At 42.9% G+C, this 24,001-nt stretch overlaps 1 protein-coding gene across 1 annotated transcript in view; it reads left to right on the forward strand.

The window, feature by feature from the left end:
* Nucleotides 1-18,671: 18,671 nt before the first annotated feature.
* Nucleotides 18,672-24,001, forward strand: part of MAP2K6 (mitogen-activated protein kinase kinase 6) — a 158,855-nt gene continuing 153,525 nt past the window's right edge. Inside the window, exon 1 of the mRNA XM_055133609.1 lies at nt 18,672-18,989. Coding sequence (XP_054989584.1) covers nt 18,974-18,989 — 16 coding nt within the window. The 5' untranslated portion in view covers nt 18,672-18,973. The remainder of the gene's footprint in view (nt 18,990-24,001) is intronic.

Below are 24,001 nucleotides of genomic sequence, written 5' to 3' on the forward strand. Positions count from 1 at the left end.
TGAGGGTAACATACTTGGTGTTTAGAAAAATACCAAAAATTTCAAAAAAATAATTAAAATTGTAATTTTTCAAAAAATATACCCAAGGGAAAAAAAATATATATACCCAAGGGCCAAAGAGGTAGTACAGGAGTTAAGGAGCTTGCCTTGCACATTGCTGACCTAGTTTAATCCCCAGCACCTCATAGTTCCCCAGAACTCCTTGGTTTGACCACTCCCCACCCAATGGACCACTAGTTGATTATCAAGGTAATTACTTAGCAACCACTAGTGGTTACAAAAAAAAATTAATTAAAGGCAAGGAGTACATGGGGGGTGGGCGGGGGGGGAAGGAATGATGAAATAAACTAAGTGGACGTGTTATAGTGTGTTCAGATTTTTATCCCAAGAACAGGATTTCAGATAGGATTAAAAGCAGAGGACCAGCGATGAGGTGGGTAAATTGGGTAGAAAACTGGAGGGAAGGCAGGGAAGGACAGAGCGGCTAGGGAATGGAGTGTCTTTAAGTAGAATGTCCTGGGAAAGGTGGAAAACCCTTCTCTTTTTGTACTATTTTAACTAGAGCATTCTGCACTGGGTTAAAGGCAGGAAAGATGGTGAGATAAAGGGTTCGGGGAGGAGCAGAGTGTTTTGTTTGAGAGGATTTTCTTCTGTATATCCTGGGTACATATTCTAGGAGCACTCTAGGGGACTTTTTTCTCTGGGACCATTCACTTTCTGATCTCACCCTATTTCCCTCCTGTCCCTGTGACTGGGTCAGAGAGACTTAGAATACTAGTGTTTGCAAAATTATTAGATACGAGTGTTTGCAAAAGTTTGAGAAGGATCAAATGATGTTATCAGTATATTTCTTTAGTAAAAAAAAAAACCGATGTTGGGGCTGGAGCGATAGGACAGTGGGGAGGGCCTTGCTGTGCAAGGACAGCCTTGCACACAGCATACCCCGGTTCAATCCCCAGCATCCCATATTACTCCAAGCACTGCCAGGAGTAATTCCTGAGTGCAGAGCCAGGAGGAACCCCTGAGCATCACAGGGTGTGACCCAAAAGAAAAATAATAAAAATATTTCCATCATATACATTTAAAAAAGAAAGAAAAGAAAACCAGTGTCACAAAAACTGATCAATGAAATCTGATTACTCTTCCACCTCTCATTAATCATTTTAATGCCCCCTGCTGTTTGCATTGTGAGTCTAAAATAAAACATGGCCAAAGGCCTACATAATTTATGCCGCGGCTCTTTATTTGTCCTTTAAATCCAGCCCAAACTGTAGAGTGAAAGTATATTCTCCACCTGGCCTCCGTTTTGTGAATCAAAATACTGATAACGGCTTACCGAGTTCTGCTAGGGTTTTTTTTTTTTTAATGGCTGATAATAGCACAGTGGAGTGGTAGGGCGTTTGTCTTACACTCGGCCGGCCCAGGTTCGATTCCCCTGCCCCTCTCGGAAAGCCCAGCAAGCTACCGAGAGTATCCCGCCCACATGGCGGAGCCTGGCAAACTCCCTGTGGTGTATTCGATACGCCAAAAACAATAACAAGTCTCACAATGGACACGTTACTGGTGCCCACTCGAGCAAATCGGTTGATGACCTACAGGATGACAGTGATACATGGCCTCCATTTCTCCATAGCAAGCAACCGACAGTCTTTTGGTTTGATGCAATACAAAACTATTTCTTTTCCCCCTTTCTTCCATTAAATTAAACATTCCTGTTCATATTTTCTCCAGCCTATGGTATCTATCCCAATTTTTTTTTTTCAAAAAGACTTTCAGTTAAGACATCCCCTATCTTTAAAAGTTTTTTCTTCTTGGGGCTAGAGTGATAGCATAGCAGGTAGGATGCTTACTTTGCATGTGCCTGACCCAGCTTCGATCCCCTGTACCCCACATGGTCCCCCAAGCACCTCCAGGCAGGTGTGATCCTAAGTACAGAGCCAGAAGTGAGCCAAGAGCACCACTGGATGTGCTCCCCGCCCCCGCCAGGGCCGCGCCCCCCTCCGCCCCCTCCCCCCCCCCCCCCCCCCCCCGCCCATCAAACAAACTCAAAATGATCATCTGCTTCAAGGGGCAGAAGGCCCGCATCCTCCAATGTCTTATTCTTGTTATATTTGACATCGCCTTGTTACCAAAGTCTCCAAAACCTAAAACTGGGGTCCGAAACACCCTCGCACCTACCTGACTTTTCTGCACAGAACTCTTCACAATGGTCACAGCTTTTAGATCACCATCAGTGGAATCCTATCCCCTGAATTGTCTTAAATCCTTAATCATCTACTGTTCCGCTGGAAAAATGAAAGAAGAAAAAAAATGCCAACTACAAGTGTAGCTGAGCGTGTAGCAAGAGGCGTATCTACTCCACATGTATGAGGCAGGAAAGTGATTGTCCATGAAACAGACCCAAATTTATTCCTTACTTAAAAGTAGTTTCTTTGCATTTCCAACTTGGTGTTTGAGGTACAAGTCGTTCAGTCACTATATTATCTGATTCTCTGATTCCCTTTAATTTTCTAATTCTTGGTAGCTGACCAAATTCATTCATTTTTTGTGAAAAAAAATTTGATTTTAACATAATATCTTTCTTCTTATGTAAACTGGTTTCAATAGAACACTTGACTTTTAGAGTTATTCACCATATTTGACTCATCTATTAATATTAACTGTTCAAATCAGGTACGAGAGGGTCAGGTGACAGCTCAAGTAGTAAAGCACGTGACCAGCACAAAAAAAGGTCCTGGTTTAGTCTCAGCACTGCACTTCCCCTAGTAACTGTGGTCACTAGCAGTAACCCCTTAAAAAATAAAAATAAACAGGTGGCACCGGTATCAACACACTTATTCAAATTCAGTTTCTAAATTAAACATGAAATGGTAGAGGAAAAATGAGTCTGAAACTTGAGAATATTTTTTTTTTGCAAGCAGGTTGACTCGTAATCAACAGTTGGTTGGACACAGAACAAATGAAATATATCGTGTGCGGAGGCAATTGGATATTATCCGTCAATAAATTCCATATTTTAGAGTTACCCCTGCCTTTGAAATTTTGTCAGTAACTCTTGGTTACTGACAAAATTAAAGACTTGTGCAGGTCGACCTGGGTTCAACCCCCAATACTCCAGATGGTACCCTAAATTCTATCAGATGTGATTTTTTTTTTTTTTTTTTTGCTTTTTGGGTCACACCTGGCGATGCACAGGGGTTACTCCTGGCTCTGCACTTACAAGTGGAGAGCTGCTGTGCTATTGCTCCAGCCCCAGGAGTGATTCTTGACCTCAGGGTCCTGAACACAGAAGAGTGTGGGCAAGGCCCCCCAATTTTTTTTTTCAAAAAGACTTTCAGTTTAAACAAACATCTCCCTCTACCACAGACCATTATGTATCTGAGCTAGGAGATACATTAATATTCTGGCAATATTTTCAATAGGTATAATCTTGTTTTCATTTTATTTCTAAATCCTTCACTTCTCAGTCGGGGGCTGGAGCAATAGCACAGCGGCTAAGGTGTTTGCCTTGCATGCGGCTGACCCGGATTTGATTCCCAGCATCCCATAGGGTCCCCTGAGCACCACCAGGGGTGATTCCTGAGTGCAGAGCCAGGAAGAAATCCCTGTGCATTGCCAGGTGTGAGCCAAAAAGAAAAAAAATTCTTGTTTAAATCTTTCGCTTCTCTGCTACCTTGCTATCTTATTCCAAATATAACACAGAAACTGGCTGAAAATGACTTCTACCACCTGGACGTTGCTCTGGTTCACATCGAGAGCAATATTTATTTAACCCTTGAGGTACTTTTATGCTTATGTTTTGTATCATCATGATTTGTTTATACTAGAGTAGTAGATGGGGAGCTATCACAAGCAAAACAGCGTTGCACTCTGATTCCTTTCTTGAGTCCATCTGTAACGTCACAAGCACACGATGTAGAAATATTTCAGTTTCCGTCGTTTCAATCTGAGAAACGCTCTGGTTCTTTAGGTTCTGAAAGCACGAAGTTTCTGAATCCTTTACAGGCTTTTTACAAAGCATGTGGTTTTGGTTGGCTGGTTTTGGTTTCTGGAACTCTGAATGATATTACCTCCTGGACATCTGTTCTCTTGACTTAAGCCTCAGTTGCCCCTACTTCCTAGCACCCCAAAAGCAGGGTCCTGATGAGGGACTGGATGGACCCAGGGCAAGCTGTGAGCTACACTGGCATCAAATTTGCCTGCCCAAAGCGCTGTAATACTTAACTATAAGCTAAGAGCATGGTCATGAACAAATTCTGTCATGATCCAAAAAATAATAACTGGAGTAGGACCCTGCTAGGGTTAGGAATGATTTATCTGGCCTGAACACTGTAGTCTGAGTCTATGGCAAGAAAGAGCCAAAGAGCCACCCTACAAGCTCAATGTATCTCTTACTGTGTCCATACCAAATAACTAATACTAAGAAGTAGAATTAAGATGCTAATCAAGTTATTGGACTAAGTTAATTGGACTAAGTTAATTAAGTTTTTGGATTGGTGCTCAGGTGTTATTCCTGGGTTTGTGTTCCAAGATGGGATAGATAGGGTCTATCTTGGTAGTTCTGAGGGGACCCTGTGGTTCTGGGGTCAAACCCCAGCCTCCTGCATGTACTGAGCCTACTGGACTTTCCAGCCCCACATGGAACATTTTAAAATAACAACTTCTAGAAGCTCCCATCTTACACGAAAATAATGAAGAATCAAAATTTAAGAGCTAGGCATTATGTATTATTTATAAGAAACCAGATGGGTAAAAAAAAATAATTCAAATGTCTCTTGAAAATCCACAGAATAAACTTCCTAAATCATAAGGAAAAGTTTTTAAAATTATACGCAAAATTTCCTACATTTTTCTTTGAAATTTCCAGCATTATTCCAAAATTTGTTCACCGTGCCAGATGGCACTGCCAGATTCACACAATATCTTCATACATCAAAGCAGCCAGCTTGGCAACTTGACAAAAACTGTTTAATAAATGCATTTTGATATTTTGATTCTTGAATAACAAAGAAAAAAAGAGAAAAGGATAAAATAAGGCATTGTGAAATGAAAATCTCCTGTTGTTTTAGGAAATGTACTAGCTTTTAGGCTCTCTTAACTTTTCTCTTAAATCTCAGTAATAGAAGGCCACTGAGAAGAACTACCCTAGACTTTCAAAGAATTCCAGTGTGGGAGAGTATAATTTAATCCTACTTTTAGCACTGAATCACTGTTGTTCCATTCATCAGTTTGCTCGAGTGGGCACCAGTAATGTCTCCATTGTGAGACTTGTTACTGTTTTTTGTTTGTTTTTGTTTTTGTTTTTTTTTTTGCTTTTTGGGTCACACCCAGCGATGCTCAGGGCTTACTTCTGGCTCTGCACTCAGGAATTGCTCCTGGCAGTGCTTGGGGGACCATATGGGATGGCAGGGACCGAACCCGGGTCGGCCGCGTGCAAGGCAAATGCCCTACCCGCTGTGCTATCTCTCTGGCCCCTGAGACTTGTTACTGTTTTTGGCATATCAAATATGCCACAGGTAGCTGGCCAGGTTCTGCCATGTGGGCTGGATACTTTCCATAGCTTGCCAGGCTCTCTGAGAGGGATGGAAGAATCGAACCTGGGTCGGCCTCGGGCAAGTCAAATGCCCTATTCGCTGTGCTATCGCTCCAGTCCGGTACTACTTGAATCCTAATATAATCCTACTTTATAGGACTGAGAATTTTGCTCAGGTGTGGAGCATAAATGTGGCTCAGGACACTGAACTACAAAAAGGTGAAGCCTAATCTATAAAATACCATCAGATGTTCATTATATTATGAAATCTCCAACACAGTGTCATAATACTTAAAAAATGCTATGTTCCTTTTTTATTAATTTTTAATGTATACACTTCATACAACACTCCAGTACTCCAATACAATGTCATAATACTTATAAAATGGGTTTTTTTGGGCGGAAATGCAATGCTTTAATTTAAAATATATAGAAAAGACAATAATAGTTCTCAGCAGTAGAATATATAGTCATCTTGTATGATGCACCAGGTTTAATCCTCAGCAACTCCCCAAAATATAGATGAACATAACACACTATTTTTATATTATTATAATATAAATTTATTTGTCTACTCACCCAAAGGAGTGAGTACACTGGACTGGAGTGATAGAACAGTGGGTAGGGCGTTTGCCTTGTACGTGGCCGACCCAGGTTCGATTCCTCCGTCCCTCTTGGAGAGCCCGGCAAGATACCGAGAGTATCCTGCCTGCACAGCAGAGCCTGGCAAGCTACCCATGGCGTATTCAATGTGCCCAAAACAGTAACAACAAGTCTCACAATGGAGACGTTACTGGTGCCCGCTCGAGCAAATCGATGAACAACGGGACTACAGTGCTACAATGCTACCCAAAGGAGAAGAAATATGGGATAGCATAAGTGTTCTTTTTTTTTTTTCAGTCATGATATCAATACCAGAAAAGCACCTTTGGATACTAATCCAAATGGAACAACTCCAGAACAGGCTGATTTATGATGTGATTTTATTATTTCAACATCACTTTAGTTTACACAGGTTTTCAGTTTTCTTGGCCATTTGAATCTTTCCTGTAATTTGCATACCTCAACTCTCTAAAGTGTTTTCCAGCATACTTTATATATTTTAAGAGATGCCTTGGGTCGGTAGGATGTATAGGATCCAGGTCTGTATCTGAAGCCCAGGACCATCTATATGGGGCCGAAGTGATAGCACAGTGGGTAGGGCCTTGCACGTGGCCGGCTCAGGTTCAACCCCCGGCATACCTTATGGTCTCCCAGCACCGCCAGGAGTAATTCCTGAGTGTAGAGCCAGGAGTAACCCCTGAGCTTTGCTGGGTGTGACTCAGAAAGCAAAAAAAAAAAAAAACCCAAAAAAGAAAAAACAAGAAAAACCCCAAACAGAACCATCCATACATATCAATACTACACTGTCCTCTAGCAATGTTTAAACCATCCCTAAGTCAAGCAGTGTTTACTAAATGGTCACAATGTAGTGGCTAAGGTACAACTTATAAGGAAATGAAAAAGATAAAAAGAGATTTATTGTGTATTATGAGACCTAAATTGATTTTGTCTCCTTAATAACCAATCATTAATATGCAATGTTACCAGATTACTCTTAGTCTGAAAAAGGTTGATTTTGGGGGCATGAAAAGCTTTAGACTAGATGGGTTACCTTTTTTTTTTTTTGGTGAGGGTTTCACCGGGCGATGCACAGGGGTCACTCTTGGCTCTGCACTCAGGAACTACCCCTGGCAGTGCTCAGGGGACCATATGTGATGCTGGGAATCGAACCTGGGTTGGCTGCACGCAAGGCAAACACCCTACCCGCTGTGCTATCGCTCCAGCCCCTAGACTGGTTATGTTAAAGTAAGGAATATATCCCGGAGAGGCAAAACGGTATAGTAGAGATGGCATATGTATTTCTATGTTCATTGCAGCACTGTTTACAATAGCCAGAATCTGGAAAAAACCAGAGTGCCCCAAAACAGATGACTGGTTAAAGAAACTCTGGTACATCTACACAATGGAATACTATGTAGCTGTAAGAAAACATGAAGTCATGAAATTTGCATATAAATGGATCAACATGGAAAGTATCATGTTGAGTGAAATGAGTCAGAAAGAAAGAGACAGACATAGAAAGATTGCACTCATATGTGGAATATAATGGAACTGAGAAGTACAAGTTGGCAATGATGCAACTTCTGGCAGATATCTCTCTGGACTTAGTTACTAAAATACTAAATTACAGAAACCCAAAACTGAGAGGCCGCTAAGTGTGGTCACTCGACCTCATACCTCTTCATCCTCAGCAATGGAAAACAAATTATCTAATGCTTCCTTTTCAGCAGATCTGACTTTAGGGGAGAGACTCTCCAAACAATAATAGTGAGTTTTGTTGAAATATTGTATGCAATCAAAGTGAAAGTAAAGTGAAATTTATTAGTTACACAGGCGAGGGGGGGGCTGAGGGTGGGGGGCTAGGGGCGTGGGGGGGTTAGGGGTGTGAGGGGGTGGGGTGGAGCTATACTGGGATTCTTGATGGTGGAATATGAGCACTGGTGAAGGGATGGGTATTCGAGCATTGTATAACTGAGATTTAAACCTGAAAACTTTGTAACTTTCCACATGGTGACTCAATAAAAAATTAAAAAAAAAAAAGAAAGTAAGAAACTAGGCATCAGAAGACAAATTCCTATTCTTTTGGCAAACAAAAATTTTATATTACATGTTTTTTCATCTTTTCTAAGGAAAACAACAATAGGAGGTGATAAAAGAACCTGGGATGCTGGAACAAGTCATTTCCTAGGCATCACTGTAAGGATAAAGTGGGACGTGTACATGGAAGGAGACCATCAACCTTTAAGTATTGCAAAAATGTGCCTACAGGATTAGAACTTTCTCAGATCAGGAATCCTATTTTTTACCAATTTCCTTACCCAAATCATCATTGTAGGTTCTAACAACAGTCATCTTCCTCTTTAAAATGGACATAAAAACTCTCTTGGTCCTTGAGCTGGCCAAGGGTCAATATTTGAAAGTCATGTGTTTTGTAAAGGGCAGTAGATATAATAAGACATACTCTTATTTTTCTTGCTCCTTTTTAAAATACATAGACCTACTGTTTAAATATACTAGAACTTGAGCATCCTGAGAGTGCTGAAGAACAAATTAATAAATAGGTATAAAGTTAAATATGCTAAAAAAACCACTATTTTTTCCTTCATTCATAATTCTTATAATAATACTAAATAATAGATACTAAATTTCATCAGTCTGTCAAGAAATATTTATAGCAGTCTAACCATTCACTTCCTGCTCTACTATATAGTCTCTCCGGGGAGTAAATATTTGGGGCCTTCTAGACCAGATAATCAATACTATTGTAGTAAAAAAAAAATGCAGTCATAGACAGCACTAAGTACACAGGCATAGCTTTATTTTTTTTAAATTATGAAAATAGTAGGAGGGAAAAAGTTGGATCATGTTCATAATTTCAAGCTCCCATTGTAAAGGAATTCTTCTAGCTCTTTAGAATTTTTAAGTGTTCAATGTGTGCCTTCTGTGGAATCGAACAAATATCAGCCAAGGACAAATATGGGCCCTGTGTAATCTATCATCTTTAGCAACCGAAATGACAGCGGTGACAAGGTTGTCTCTGTAAGTTTGGAAACAAAGGTGCATTACAAACGTGAGTTTATTCTGGTCAGAGGGAAAGATCTGGGAATCTGGATAGCAAAGATTCAATTCTCTCAACAAGACTCAGGCTACTCTCAGCAAGACTCAGCAATTTAAACTTGTGCCGGGGCCACCAGGGATACACTCACTGATACTGGATGGCCAAGGGGTACAAGAGAGGGAGCAAGGGCCAGATATACCTAATATTTACCCTAACCCCGGCACTATTTCTTTAGTCTCTGCAATTCTTTTTTGACTTAGACAGGCTAAGGCAAATTTATCATTGAGCATGAAACCGATCAGGGGTGTGCCAAAAAATTTCCAAACTTAAATTTAAATGGATCCTAATAGTGCCCTACTATTTATCTAGCTTTCTGCCCACTTCTGACTTGAGACTTTCATGAGCCACGTGGGCAGAATCAGAGAAGGAAACGTGTTGTATGAGAGAAAGATGTTGGTTCTCATAACTAAATATGTCCATATATCAGCATGTTTATGTGTGTATGGGAAAAGATTGATCTGATTGAGATAAAAGGATGAGAAAATGAAGATACATGTATTACCGATTATTCCAATGGCCTTGACTTAATATGAGTTGGCATCCGTTTTTGAACTCCATATTAAGTCTGTATCACTTACGTGATCCCAAATAACATCCGTAAAGGGTTAATGCTATTTTGGCATCATTTGAAAAGTTGTTTTCATAGATCCAGTCAATTTTTCTTACTTCTACGTAGGACCCAGTGTGATTTTGGAGACAGGTTACAACAACATCACAGGGTCAAGCTCTACTGGCACCTTGATTGCTATGAAACATTCAACACTTAATTATTTTTCTTATTCAATAAGATTGTGATCCAATGAAGACTCTAGACAGTTTGTTGGCATGTCCACGGGATACAGCAGACACTTTTAAAGGCTGTTGATAGTAATTTAAAAACTTAGACTCTTGATATGAGTCTTAGTAAAGCAAACTCAAAACATTTAAAAACAGATGACATAATTAAATTTAAAAAATTGTTCTTAGTAAATCCCTATGCTGGCATTTGACCTTTAACAAAGAACCTCCATGCTAACCTAATGAACATCCTGGCTTCATCATCATCATCATCATCCCATTAATCATCGATTTTTCAAGCAGTCTCCTCAACGTCTCCATTCGTCCTAGCCTTGAGATTTTAGAAGCCTCTCTTTACTTGTCCTTCCCAATGGTGCTGCATTGGAGACTCTTTCAGGGTCAGGGGAATGAGACCCAGCATTGTTACTGGTTTTGGCATATGAATATGCCACGGGGAGCTTGCCAGGCTCTCCCATGTGGGCAAGAAACTTTCGGTAGCTTGCCAGGTTCTCCGAGAGGAAGAACTAGGCTATAAGATGTTGCTCTGCTACAAAGTGGCTGCAAGCTTTTGGGAGCTTGGTTTTATAGTCTCTGGATCTTGGCCATTGATGGGATTACATGGCTCGGGGCAGTTTCTGGGTGGGACTGCCTAGCTACTGGAAAATGGGAGATCTGGGCGGAAGAGGCCCAGTCCCGATCTGAGCAGGCTTGGAGATCTCAGCCCTGGGTCCCACATACCTGGGTTCCTCTGCCAGTTCCTTCATGCATGAGACTCACCCGAATGTGTGGAGAGGGTCCTTCCTTGTGCATTGCTCTGGCTGGGTTCCAGAGATTTTCAGCTGCTGGGGTTCTGTTTGGGGTGGGGAGGGAAACTCAACCCACCCCAACCCCTCCGAGGGGCCCCGGGGAAGACAGCCAGGCGCAAGGACAAGAGACTCTGGGCAAGAGTCAGGGGCTATAAAAAGCCAACTATGAAATGCAGCAATAAAATTTAAGGGATTTAATTCAATTTATAAGGAGGCAGAATAATAATTAATCAAGGTCAGGGGAAAAGGTCAAGGACTGTAAAGCATATGCAGATCAAGGTTTGTGATACCTGGCTCCACATGGCTCCCAGAGCACCACCAGGAGGAATCCACAGCACTCGGCTGGTGTAGCCAGTGAGCACTCTTAAAAAAATTGGGGCTGAAGGCATTCGATAGTGTGGAAGAGAAGCTTTATATGTGGTAGCCTGATGGTCGTCTGGGCACCACTATGAGCAACTCCCGAGGACAGTACCGGAAGTGGCCGCACTCACCAACAGGTTTGGCTTTCTCCTCTTGCCACCCCCGCCCCCATTACTGAAAAAGCAGATGACAGATTTAAACCCAACACTGTCACTGTCACTGTCATCCCGTTGCTCATCAATTTGCTCGAGCGGGCACCAGGAACGTCTCCATTATGAGACTTGTTACTGTTTTTGGCATATTGGATACGTCACAGGGAGCTTGCCAGGCTCTGCCGTGTGGGTGAGATACTCTCCGTAGCTTGCCGGGCTCTCCGAGAAGGGTGGAGGAATCAAACCCGGGTTGGTCGGATACAAGGCAAACATCCTACCCACTGTGCTATTGCTCCAGCCCAATGGCTTAAATACCTGAATTTAAAAGTATCAAATAGGATTTATAAAACAAAACAAAACAGACAAGATTCACTAAGAATCTGCTACCCTGAAAGGTTCATTGATTCTGCACATAATAAATCCATCCATACATCATATGAACAAGAGTTGAATGAACCTATGTTATATGTATGACATATGTTAAAGTTTGAGCTTCACGATAAAGATGAAACAGAATTAAAAGCAGGGAAAAATGCAGGCTAATTTTGACAATCAGCAAGAATAATTACAGGGAAATGATCAGAAATTGCATGAATATTGTTATTTAACAGAAGAGGTAAGATCTGTACTCAAGCAACATTATTCCAAGACGATATTTGATAGATGACCCTGAACAGCTAAAGGATGCCACCGGAACTTAAAAGGGAGGATGGTATTTTATAAGGGATTAAGGACAGGTTCTTGAACCCTGAGTGAAGTCAGAAAATTTCACTGTATCACTGTCATCCCATTGCTCATCGATTTGTTCCAGCGGGCACCAGTAATGTCTCCATTGTGAGATTTGTTGTCACTATTTTTGGCATATCGAATACGCCATGGGGAGCTTGCCAGGCTCTGCTGTGTGGTCAGAAAATTTAGAAACAAACAAACAAACAAAAAAACGAAGACTTAAGTAAGGAATGGGGCAGGTGAAGACGTCAAGCGTGAGTTGACTTACAGAAGGAGGGACCCATACATTCATATCACAGGTAAGACAAGGAGTCCTGTTTTGACCATACTGGTTCAACAAAGACATCCTTCCAGTGAATGGATGGACACAATGAAAAATCAGGAATAGCTGTGCTATATCTGTGAGGGACTTGAAATTAAGTTAAATCTATTTTTGAATTTCTAAAATTTCTACCAACCATAATTCATTGAGTCCTTTCATGCAGGGAAAAAAAAAGATGTCTGTAAAGATATGGTAAAACTGCAACTCACCACCCAGTCCTGTAAACTGCTCCCCGAGGCTCCCCTCTATGTCCTTCCATGAAACGTTCCTATTTGTAACATGATGTTCTAGAATCTAGAAAAGGAAATCGTCAAACTTGAACTCTTAGCTTTAATGTTAACATCTTTCTTTCCCTTGTCCCGACATTTAGCTGTCTCTGTTGAAAAACATTCCTAACTGTCAGGGGTAGGATGAGTACTGCTTTGTGGGAGGTGGCTTTTTCATAGTGTAACAGGGTACCTCTTGTCTCATCTCTCTCATGATACTCTTAGGAGGGCCAGTGGTGGCCTTTGCCAGAGCAGAGGCTCAGAAATAGAAATCTATTTAGCCACTCAAAAAAACAAATAAATTAAAGAATGTGCCATCAATAATCTCTCTGCAAATCTTCGGTGGTTTTTACTAGACACAGGATCTGGGTTTAGAGCAATGGAATATTAGAACTGGAAGAGGCCTTAACCTCCTGCTCTTTATTTTGCTGGAATATGGAGCCCTTGGGAAATGTGATGTGACTTGCCTTAGGAGACACAGCTAACAGTTAGAACCAAATTTGCGTTTCCTAGATTATAGTATTTTTTTTTCTTACATCAAAAGTTACATCCTTTCCACGGAGCATGGAATACAGCAGAAAACAAACATTCGCTTTTAATTGGGATAACTTGCATCGCACGTTCTTTTGAGTTAAGACACTGAGTTGTGTTTGCTAAAAATGTAAACTTTGAATTAATTTACAGTTTGACATTTAGAGGCTCAGGGAGTGGGTCAGTGGTACCTGGATTCCATACGGGGACACACGGGAAGAGAAGAGAGTGGAGAGAAAGGGAAGGGAAAAGGAAAGAAGGCAAGGAAAAAGAAAGAGAAGGAAAGAGCCAAAAAAAAAGAAGAAAGAGAGAGAAAGCAAAAAACAAAGCAAGTACGTTATGACTAATGAGAAGTTCATGAGCATCAATTTCCAACGTTGAGATATAACATGACACTCATTTATATTTGCTGTAATCATGTGAAATGTTGGACCAAAGAAGCCCAGTTCTACTCTAGTATGTTTTGCTTCATGGAATTATGCTCCGGCATCAACTGGAGGGAAATGTGAAGGGTCGATCATATCACCCATGACCTCACTCTCCGTCTTCCCGGAGACACCTGCTCCTTCCTGAGTTGAAACCTACCTCAATTCTCTCCTTGTCTGAAACGTTTTCCCTGTTCTTTTCCCAGAGTTCAGCTCAGACACCACCTCCTCCGTGCTTGATCACATCATGAGGCAAACATGTAGACAGTCTGGAAGTCTCACTACTTTTTTTTTTTTCCCTTCCGCAGCTGGGATAGTAAACACAGAGGGAAACTTGCTCACTGACCAAGTTCCAACTAGAATTGTGTTCTTAATCTACACAGCCTCCTGCAATTTTTGTGGCATTTGTTGGCCTCCCCTTTCTTATAGCTCAGCCCCTCTCAGTGTCTGTTTCCGACCCTAATAAGGCTGGAAGCCTCTTCAGGACAGGATTCTGCACTTCTGGTGTGAAGTTCTAGAATCAGTCATGAGCTAGGTAAGTGGTGTGGTAATGAGCCTTAAAAAAATAAGCGTGTTCCATCTTTCCAAATCGCACCGGTCTTAAATTAACTTCAAAACAGATGGGCTGGAGAGATTGCTCTAGGGGCTGACACGGGCCTGGCATGCAGGAGGCCTGAGATTGACCATCAGCATTGCATATTCCCTTGAGCACCTCTGAAAGCGACTCCCAAGCACAGAGCTAGGAGTAGTACCCAAGCACCAAGGGAGCAGGAGATGGGAGTGTGACTCCAAAACAAAATGCAAAACACAAACAACAAACGAAAAAATGAGAGCATCAGAAACTCTCCTGGTATGACTGTGCAACAAGCTTTCTCATACTCAGCACTGTTGGCATTTGCAGATGGTAGCGTGTAGCGTGTAGCGTGTAGCATGTGCTGTGTAGCATGTCCATGGTGATTACCAACATGCCCAGCCTCTAACACACTAGATGCCAGTAGGATCACCACCCTCCATCTCCTGGTTGTGACAACTGAACATGACACAGGAAGTTGTGGGAATCATGATCACCCCCTCTGAGACATCCTACTCCCATCAACTTCTCCATGCTGCAGAAATCTCTAGAATGACTCCTGCAGAACCGACCAGCTTAGCAAGCTTTTCCTAGGAGTTCTGCCTTCTCTCGGTGCTGTTAACTCTCTTTCAGGTGCTTTCTGCGTCTGCTCCCTCCATTATTGCAGTGTGGATAGAGTACCAAGTTTTATCTCGATACTAGCATTGAGACTAGACTCTGATCTCCCTTTCTTGGGAGACACAATTCAGCACCTATCGTGTGTTCGAAGGTGTCTGCTGGGTGCAACAGAATTAGGAATATATCTAATTTACATGGAGGGGTTCATAGGCTGATGAGCACAGAAAGCAGTTAAGTTGAGTCTTCAAGAATGAACAGAGGGGCTGGAGTGATAACACAGCGGGTAGGGCGTTTGCCTTGCACGCACGCAGCCGACCCGGGTTCAAATCCCAGCATCCCATATGGTCCCCTGAGCACCGCCAGGGGTGATTCCTGAGTGCCTGAGCCAGGAGTGACCCCTGTGCATTGCTGGGTGTGACCCAAAAAGCAAAAAAAAAAAAAAGAATGAACAGAAATGGTGTGTGTGTGTGTGTGTGTGTGTGTGTGTGTGTGCTCGCGCGCGTGAGCAAGCATGCATAGCACAAAGCAATAGTATAGTTATTAGGGCATTTGCCTTGTGTCTGGCTGACAGGGGTTTAATCCCCGCATTCCACATAGTTCCCCAAGCACTGCTAGGAGTTATTCCTGAGTGCAGAGCTGGAAGTAAGCCCTGAACATTGCCAGGTGTGGGACCGGAGTGATAGAACAGCAGGTAGGGAGTTTGCCTTACATATGGCCAACCCAGGTAAGGTCCCTGGCACCCCATATAGTCCCCCAGTCTGTCAACAGTGATCCCTGAGCATAGAACTAGGAGTAAGCCCTGAGCAAGTCAGGTGTGGCTCCCAAACAAGCAAGCAATGAAAGTCTTTTTAAAAATGAACAGAAGCAAGCTGGAAAAGAACAAAAGAGATTTGCCCAAACTGAGCCTATACCATATCAGCAAAAATGTGTTATCAGCAGCGCAGGGTGGGAATTGGGGCGCTAATTATACTATTCAGAAGCACTGCAAATGATCTTGAAGTTAACTGGCAGCTCAGAGAATGTGTCATAATTGGATTCTAGAGAGATCCGGAATACTAAAAATTACAAAAATGGTGGATTTGATGTAGGAACTCAGGCCACTGGAGGAATAACTCCTCAAGAGACTTTCTAATAAAATAGCACAGATTTTACGCACCTTTTGATAGCCCCTTGGGAGGGATGTTTTCTCTAAGGACCATGATCGCAGAAGGGTAAGAAGAAAGAACCACAACAATATACATACAAGAAAGTTAATGCATAGAGTCTTTTACCACTCAAATACTTTTTTCTCCCAGAGTCTAAGACTGTGCCGCTTTTCCTCGTGGAAAAGATCAGTGCTTTCCAGAAAGACAAATAATAAATTTGACCATTTTTATTTTTTAAATTTTTTCCCTTTTGGGTCCACCCGGTGATGCTCAGGGATTATTACTCCTGGCTCACGCACTCAGGAATTACTCCTGGCGGTGCTCGGGGGCGGGGGGGGGGGGGGGACCCTATGGGATGCTGGGAATCAAACCTGGGTCAGCCACGTGCAAGGCCAACGCTTTACCCGCTGTGCTATGGCTCCAGCCCCAGCTAAGTTAAATTGGACCGTTTTGAAATACGCGGTTCAGCCTGTAGTAGGAGTCGAAGATATTTCGCCTGTGTTTGTGTGCTGCGGCTGTGCACGGGTGCCGAACCTAGCTTAGCTTCCATGGGATTATGAAGTACAGATTGGCTTGCAGACGCAGTGCGTTGGCCAGCTGTGAACCGTGCATGCCCGTGCAGACCACGCACACGCTTAAAATGACAGGAGCAAAAATGCACCAGACAAGGCATGATTAGAGTTCTTGATTACGGAAAGGAGTCTGGGGCAATTTAAGAGCAAGGCTGCTGACCACACAAAATGCAAATTGAAGTGAGTGTGGGCAGCTGGCTGTCCCGGGAGGAGGGGGGTGGGGTGTTTGCCTGGGTGAAGAGGTGGTCTGTGCAGCTCCAGCTATGACCCCAGGGTCTGGCCCTTATCAGTGTTGGGTCAAGCGCACTGGATTGTTGCAATTGCGTCTCCACAACCAGATCCCACCAAGTCCAGTGAGATTCTAAGCTAAGGGCTGGCTGAAAAGACGATGGATTTATCCAGAGAATTAGTGAAAGAAGCTGTTAGTAAACGCTTGCCTGAGCGAAAGCTCAGGAGCTAGAGTCCCCTTCCTTTCTGAAGCAGAAAGAAATCTGAAGCCCGGGTGGTGACCTGGAGTGACTCCAGGGGCGGCTGAGGGCACCAGGTTGGGTAAATGCCTGTTACTTCCGGGAAGGAGTCCCTGCTACATTGTAGCGCTGATCGGCTGATCCCTAGTCAAAACATGGCGGCCCCTTTCCTCTGATTCATCATCCACTCCTCAGAAGGGCTGTGACTTCTTAGAAATCTCCATAATTAAGAACTCGTTAGCCGACACGTCATGCAATCTAGCCAGACTTATCTGCAGCCTCTCCTGGCGGCAGGCAGGCACCTGGATCACTCAGGGCAAATTTACCTTCCTGAAACAATGCTTTCTTCGGTAAGCTGGGCCCGGCTTCCAAAACACAGTCTGGGGCCCCTGGGACAAAGTCCAAACCTCCAGCCTCGCCTTGTCAGGGCTTCTCGAGGTCTCCTTTGAAAAGGCCCACATTTGCATGCGAGGTGGCCACGTTCTTCCTTCCAGCTCCCACCTAAACAGTCCAAGCCCTGAGCGCCTCATTCTAGCCCAAGCCTCGTCTGTAGGCTCTGTTCTTTTCCCAGGATGCTGACAGGGACAGACCACACCAAAGTGTGACCCAAGGTGCTAGGGGAAAAAAAAAACACGCCTGGCACATCTCAGCAGCCATATCAATGACCCTTCATTCTGTCAACTCCCTGCGGGATTCTTGACTGTTCTGCAGCCCACACTTCCTCCCTGGGACCTCCGACCAGGTGACAAAATGCATCTGAATATTTTAATGAGGGTAAAGTCAGTTTTGAGACACACACACACACACACACACACACAATGCATCTGAATATTTTAATGAGGGTAAAGTCAGTTTTGAGACACACACACACACAATGCATCTGAATATTTTAATGAGGGTAAAGTCAGTTTTGAGACACACACACACAAAATGCATCTGAATATTTAATGAGGGTAAAGTCAGTTTTGAGACACACACACACACAAAATGCATCTGAATATTTTAATGAGGGTAAAGTCAGCTTTGACACACACACACACACACACACACACACACACACACACACACACACACACACACACACACACACACACACACACACACACAGAGCCGAGCTTCCTCCTTAGGCCGCCCTCCCACCCCACTACTGGATTTCAGGTTCTTTGGCAATGATGGAAACGTTTTGCCTCGTCTAGCTGCCCCGCCAAGGTGAGCCTCCCTTTAGCTGAATCACCCAACGCAGTTTTCCCTGCGAGGGGAAAAAAAAATTATTATATTTTTAATTTTCATGCACAGACGCTAAAGCACCTTCGGGCGGAGAGAGCACAACAGGTGCGTCCTGCCAACGCGAAACAGCCTCCCAGAGATCTGCCAAGCGAACCAGAAGCTTTATTTTTTTATTTATTTATTTTTTTAGTTAACCTAACGTTCTTTAAACGTGGCTTCAGGGGCTTTTCGGCATCAGGAATGCCCTCTCTCCTCGGCTCTGCAGTTTTTCACTCATCCCTTGCTACCCAGCGCCCGTCTGACTTGTTTATCTGGCCTCAATCTTTGTCGCACAGTCATCTCGCTCGGCGACCGGGGTGACCACGTTTCCTTAAATCAGAGCCCCGCGGACTCCGCTTGGGAACTACACTACCCAGCAGCCCCCGCGCTCTTCGCAGGAAGGACGTCTGCGCACTAAGATACTCAGTTCCAAGTTTGGAGCTTTTAGCTGCCAGCCCTGGCCCATCATGTAGCTGCAGCACAGCCTTCCCCAACGTTGCAACTGTTGGAAAAATCACTCTCCAGTCTGTTTTGCAAGGTGTGCATTTTCATCTTGATTCCCTGAAAGTCCATCTGCTGCATCGGTCAAGAGAAACTCCACTTGCATGAAGATTGCACGCCTGCAGCTTGCATCTTTGTTGCAAAACTGCTACAGAAGAGAAGCAAGGCAAAGTCTTTTGTGCTCCCCTCCCCCATCAAAGGAAAGGGGAAAATGTCTCAGTCGAAAGGTAAGAGCCTGTTTGCATTACTTGCAAAAATGCAAAGGGTTGTGCATGCATTTATGAATGCATGGATGCAATTTTCGTCTGACGATTGCATTTTTAAGTTTGAGGTTTTCCACAGCTCAGTTGCATTTCCTGTTTAGTATGTATCTTTTTTTTTTTGCAGACACAGAGAGTTCCTGTAAGGCAGGGCTTGCAGTTCAGCTGTGCATTGACGTTATTTGCATTCTTCTGCTAGGATTACTGAGCTCTTTTTGCCTTTTGCACAGTCAGGAGAGATAGGGCAGGTTGGTAGCGTCTAAATGTGCAATGCTTTATATAATTGTAAAATTATTTCGTATGCACACTGGCTAGAACTCATTTTCTGTGCAACAGGAATACAAACTTTTCAAAGTACGTAGGTGAAGATGAAAGGTAAAACTTGAGTTAAACTAGTAGGAAATTAATGTAATCTTATATGCCTTTGGGATTGAGCGCTGCCGTGCCAGTATTTAGCTAAATTTCCATTGATATCGCTGTGAGCATTAGACAACTTTTGATTTCTAAAGGAAGTAAAGGTGAAGTGTGAATAATAAAATATCACCCCCCTCAAACGCAGACAAGAAGTCTTTCTCGTCCGAGATTTTGCACTTTGCACCAATTGCTTATTGGCTCGTAGTATTTATAAGCAGCAAACAGGACATGGATGTTTTATGTCTTCCCATTTGGGAGATGCTTGGCGTGTGGGGGGTAATGCTGGGAGAAAATTGCACTTTTCAGCATCGTACCCATGTGGGGAGCCTGCATTCTTCCTCGGATAACCATAACCAAGTCTTTTAAGTGTGTAATTGCATATGTTGGCTCTCCTAGGTCAGAAGTTCAGGGTTGTGGTGATTTTCTTTATATTTTTCTCTTATTCTTCAAAATCGTTTTTGTTTATGCAGTTGTGTTTTGCAGGCTTCATGTCAGGCAAAAGATTTAAAAGTATATATATATGTGTGTATATATATTATATATATAAATTATATATATATAATTTTTGACATGACATCAGAGAGCAATATAAACATGTCAGGTGCCTCTCAGTCCCTAAGTCACTTGTTTCAAAACGAATTCTCCTTGACCCTAGAGCTTATGGAAATGCATGTCTGGAAGAGGTCAATTAGGTTCTTAAGCTCTTTTATAGGAGCCCGAACTTCCTGGGCCACTAGGTAAGACCTAGTAAAAGTAACGTGTTTCTCAGCAGCTCTCTGCCACTTTGGGGGAAGTCGTGTCCCTTTTAAGTTCTGATGGCACTCATACAGCTCAGCTCCTAAAGGAAGTGCTCTATATTCTCTAAGAGCACGGTGACAACGTAGGGCTCTGCTTTTCTTTGCAAATTCTGGGAGCATGGAAATCTGGAAAGCTGAGAGCTCTCTAGAACCCAGGGCTTGAATTTAGGAGGTGCAAGCTACTCTTACGTTCAGGGAACTCTGCAGTTCCCTAGTGGAGCAGAGACATACCAGCTTTGCAGGGGCCCTTCTGTACGTTGAGGTTTTAAAGAGATGCCAACTAGTATTTGGTATGTATGAACTTACTCAGTTCATTAGTATCTGCAGACACTTTATCTGTGTACCTATGTTTCTATATGTATAATACATATTTCCGTATATATTTTTATTTCCTATGCACTTGGGCTCATAGGAAAGTATTTTAAATATAGTCTTCTTAAGGAGCTTACTCTGTTGATGGTGAAAGGAATTATGCTTGCCAATCAGAATAGCACAAGGTACTTGCTTAGATAGTGGCTGAAATGGCTCTGTTGGAGTTTATAAAGTGAGAGAGAGAGAAAGAGAGAGACAGAGAGACAGAGAGAGAGAGAGGTTTCAAGAAGAAGGTGGTGTTATAAGGATCTTATCTTTGAGCCCTGAAGGGTCTAAATTAAATCTGATCCTTTTTTTTTTTTTTTACAATGTGGGGGTTGGGGACCTTTCTCCTAAGGTAGGGACATCCCAGCAGAGCAAGTTTTTGTGGTGGGAAGATTAAAAGTTCTTAGCATTTCTTCTTTTATGGGGTACCCCAATAGATCAGTTGATTCTAATCAGATCTTCAAACCAATTCCTGTTTATCAGGTGGTTTTCTTAATTGTTCCCTCCCCTTTCAAAGATGAATTGATGTATTGATGTGAACCTGGGGTCTCGGTCCCCAAAGAAACTCTTTGGATGGAGAGAACTGTTGCTCGCTCATTTCAGACATGGCCAAAGCCCCTAGGCCGGAACTTTCAAAGTGGACTTGGCCTAATTCAGCCAAGGCATTCTCACATGACCAAGACATGTTTTTGCAGTACCAAAGTTCTCTGCACGACTGTCACCAGATGCCAGGGGAGGAAAAGTGAAAGGTAAAGAGAGCCTCATGGTATTGAAGAATTTTAGCAACATGTTCAACTCAAGGACCTTTACGAACCTTCTAGATCACTATAATTCCGTTTCACAGACCCTTAATTTAAGGCACAGCAGAAGCAAAAGAATTACAGGCTCCTGGAGAGGGCTCCTCCACTCCAACCTTACCAACAGTGAGATTCCCAGAAAGAATTTCTTAAAAAGAAATTTTGTTTTCCACAGTTGTAACTTTAGGTGGTATGCCTTTCAGCTTGTTTATATTAGCTGTCTGGAGTTGAGCTGACATTTTTCAAATATTAACGTGGTAGAATGCCTTTTGAGGAAATCTGAACTGTAAGTTAACAGGAAGGGCACCCAGAAAACGCAGGAATTCCTGCACTTTACCGGAAGACAGCTACAGGAAAAATGTGTCATCTCCATTACCCGGCATAGAAAAACTATTGTTATCAGCCAAGATCGCAGGGGAGGGAGGGGGGAGGGAAGGGGGAGGTGTGCAGGCTCCCGGTTTACCTGCAAATATGTAAAAAAAAGTTTGGCTACGTTAAAACGCACCCTTTCCCACCCCCCCCCCTCCCATAGACCTTCCTTTAAAATATGAGTTTACCTGCCCTTCATAGCCTTAGAGGTAAATCATGTGAGCAATGTGTAGCAGGCGTGATTCAGAAGCTGGTGTGCGTGGGGGTGGGGGGCGGGTGCGAGGAGGAGAGTCTACTCTTGAGTTCTTGGCTTCTGTGATTTATTCCACCCTGGGAAATGAGATGTGTAAATTTCTCATTCGGCAGAAATTCCTTTGTTCGGTCGTACCAGGCGGACTTGTCATGCTTAGCCGGTAACATGAGCCAGTATGTTTTATAACCCACGTACATCGCAGGGCACCCAGCAGAAGAGGGGATCCCAGACGTGGTTGGAGTGCCACCTGGGCTGGAACTCTCTGCTGCCAGCCAGCTGCGGAGAGTCTGGGGCGGGTGGGGTGAGGGGGTGGGCGTGGAGGGTGGGTGGGGGGTCCTGCTGGTCAGCTGAATGCCCAAGGAAAGGATTGAGCTTCTTATCCCTTTGTTTTTCACACCTGCATTTGACGGTGACCCGCTGCTTGCTTGTATTTTAAAACAAATAATCAGGAATATTTTTAAAATCTGCTAAGAAACCTCCGTCCCTCAGACTTGCTCGTCCTAGAGCTATTTGAGAATCAAGAAACGGGACATTTAGAATATTAGTTACCTCTGTACAAGTTTGGGGACTTTTTTTTTCCCCCTCCTCTCTCTATTTGGACACAGATAAATGCAAAATGTCTGCTGGGAGACTATTGGTTTCACTTACTAATGTACTTTGAAACGGTTCCAGGTTATTATCTTCCTACATTTATAACATCCAATTCCATTATGTTTGTTTAAATGGAAACTTCGTGTTTATTAGCTTTCAGTATTATGAATATTGGCTGATAATCATCCCAGGTCAAATCTGGTTTTCTGGACCATGAGTAAGTCCCAGCATCAAAAGTGTAGGGTATGGGGCTGGAGCTATAGTACAGTGGGGAGGGCATTTGCCTTGACGGCGGGCAACCATGGTTCAATTCCCAGCATCCCATACGGTTCCCCAAGCACCACCAGGAGTAACCCCTGAGTGCAGAGCCAGGAGTAACCCCCAAAGCAGAAAAACAAAACAAACCAAAAAAACCCTGTAGGTTATGAATAGGTAGCTCCCCATTCCCTCTCCATTTTTTATGAAACTAGCTTTATGTGTTATAAAAATAATGAATAATATATATATATATATATACCCAAAAAGCAACATATATTGCTTTTTGGGTCACACCCAGCTATGCTTAGGGGTTGCTCCTGGCTCTGCACTCAGGAATTTCTCCTGGTGGTGCTCGGGGGACCCTATGGGATGCTGGGAATTGAACCCGGGTTGGCCACGTGCAAGGCAAATGCCCTACCCGCTATGCTATCACTCCAGCCCCATGAATAATCATTTTTTAAAAAAATCAAACTCAAGAGAAATCCATAATAAGAAAAATATAAAAAAAAAATCACCGAGTCACACCACCCGGAACTAATTACTCTTTAGTTGAGCTTTCTCTTTGCATTTAATGTACTTACATATACAGGCAATACTTTCTGCTTTGCATACTATGATATTTTGCAACATTTGTCTCAGAACTTCTACAGTTCTGAGACACCTTTCCATATTGCTACGAACACAATGACCTCGTTCTTCTTTTTAACAATCTCTGGTTTAATTTGTAAGAACAGTAACTTTAATCCATATTTTATTGGACTTTCACAGAATTTCCATTATTATTTTTTTTTCTTAGTTGTAAAGGATCCTGCGTGGAATATTTTGACTTTGCACATTTGCCCACTGATTCTCTTTAAGATGAATTCCTGGAGAGAAGCTGGATCAGAGGGCGTGCATGGATGTTGGGCCAGGGTATTGGGTGTTTTGGACCTCCAGAACACAGGCACTCATTCTCCCTTCCCTCAGTAAGGCCTGTCCGTTCTCCTCTTTTTTAAGCATCAGAGTAAAACTATTGCAGAATAAATCCCTCTCTAGAAAGATTCTGTCCACTGCCTTCATTCTGGGCTTAATCATTTGAAAGAGGCTTTTTTTTTTTTTTATCAATTTGATGAAAGCCACTAACACTTTCGTCTTGTAGTTTTC

This window comes from Sorex araneus, chromosome 3, assembly GCF_027595985.1.
Source record: "Sorex araneus isolate mSorAra2 chromosome 3, mSorAra2.pri, whole genome shotgun sequence".
NCBI lineage: Eukaryota > Metazoa > Chordata > Mammalia > Eulipotyphla > Soricidae > Sorex > Sorex araneus.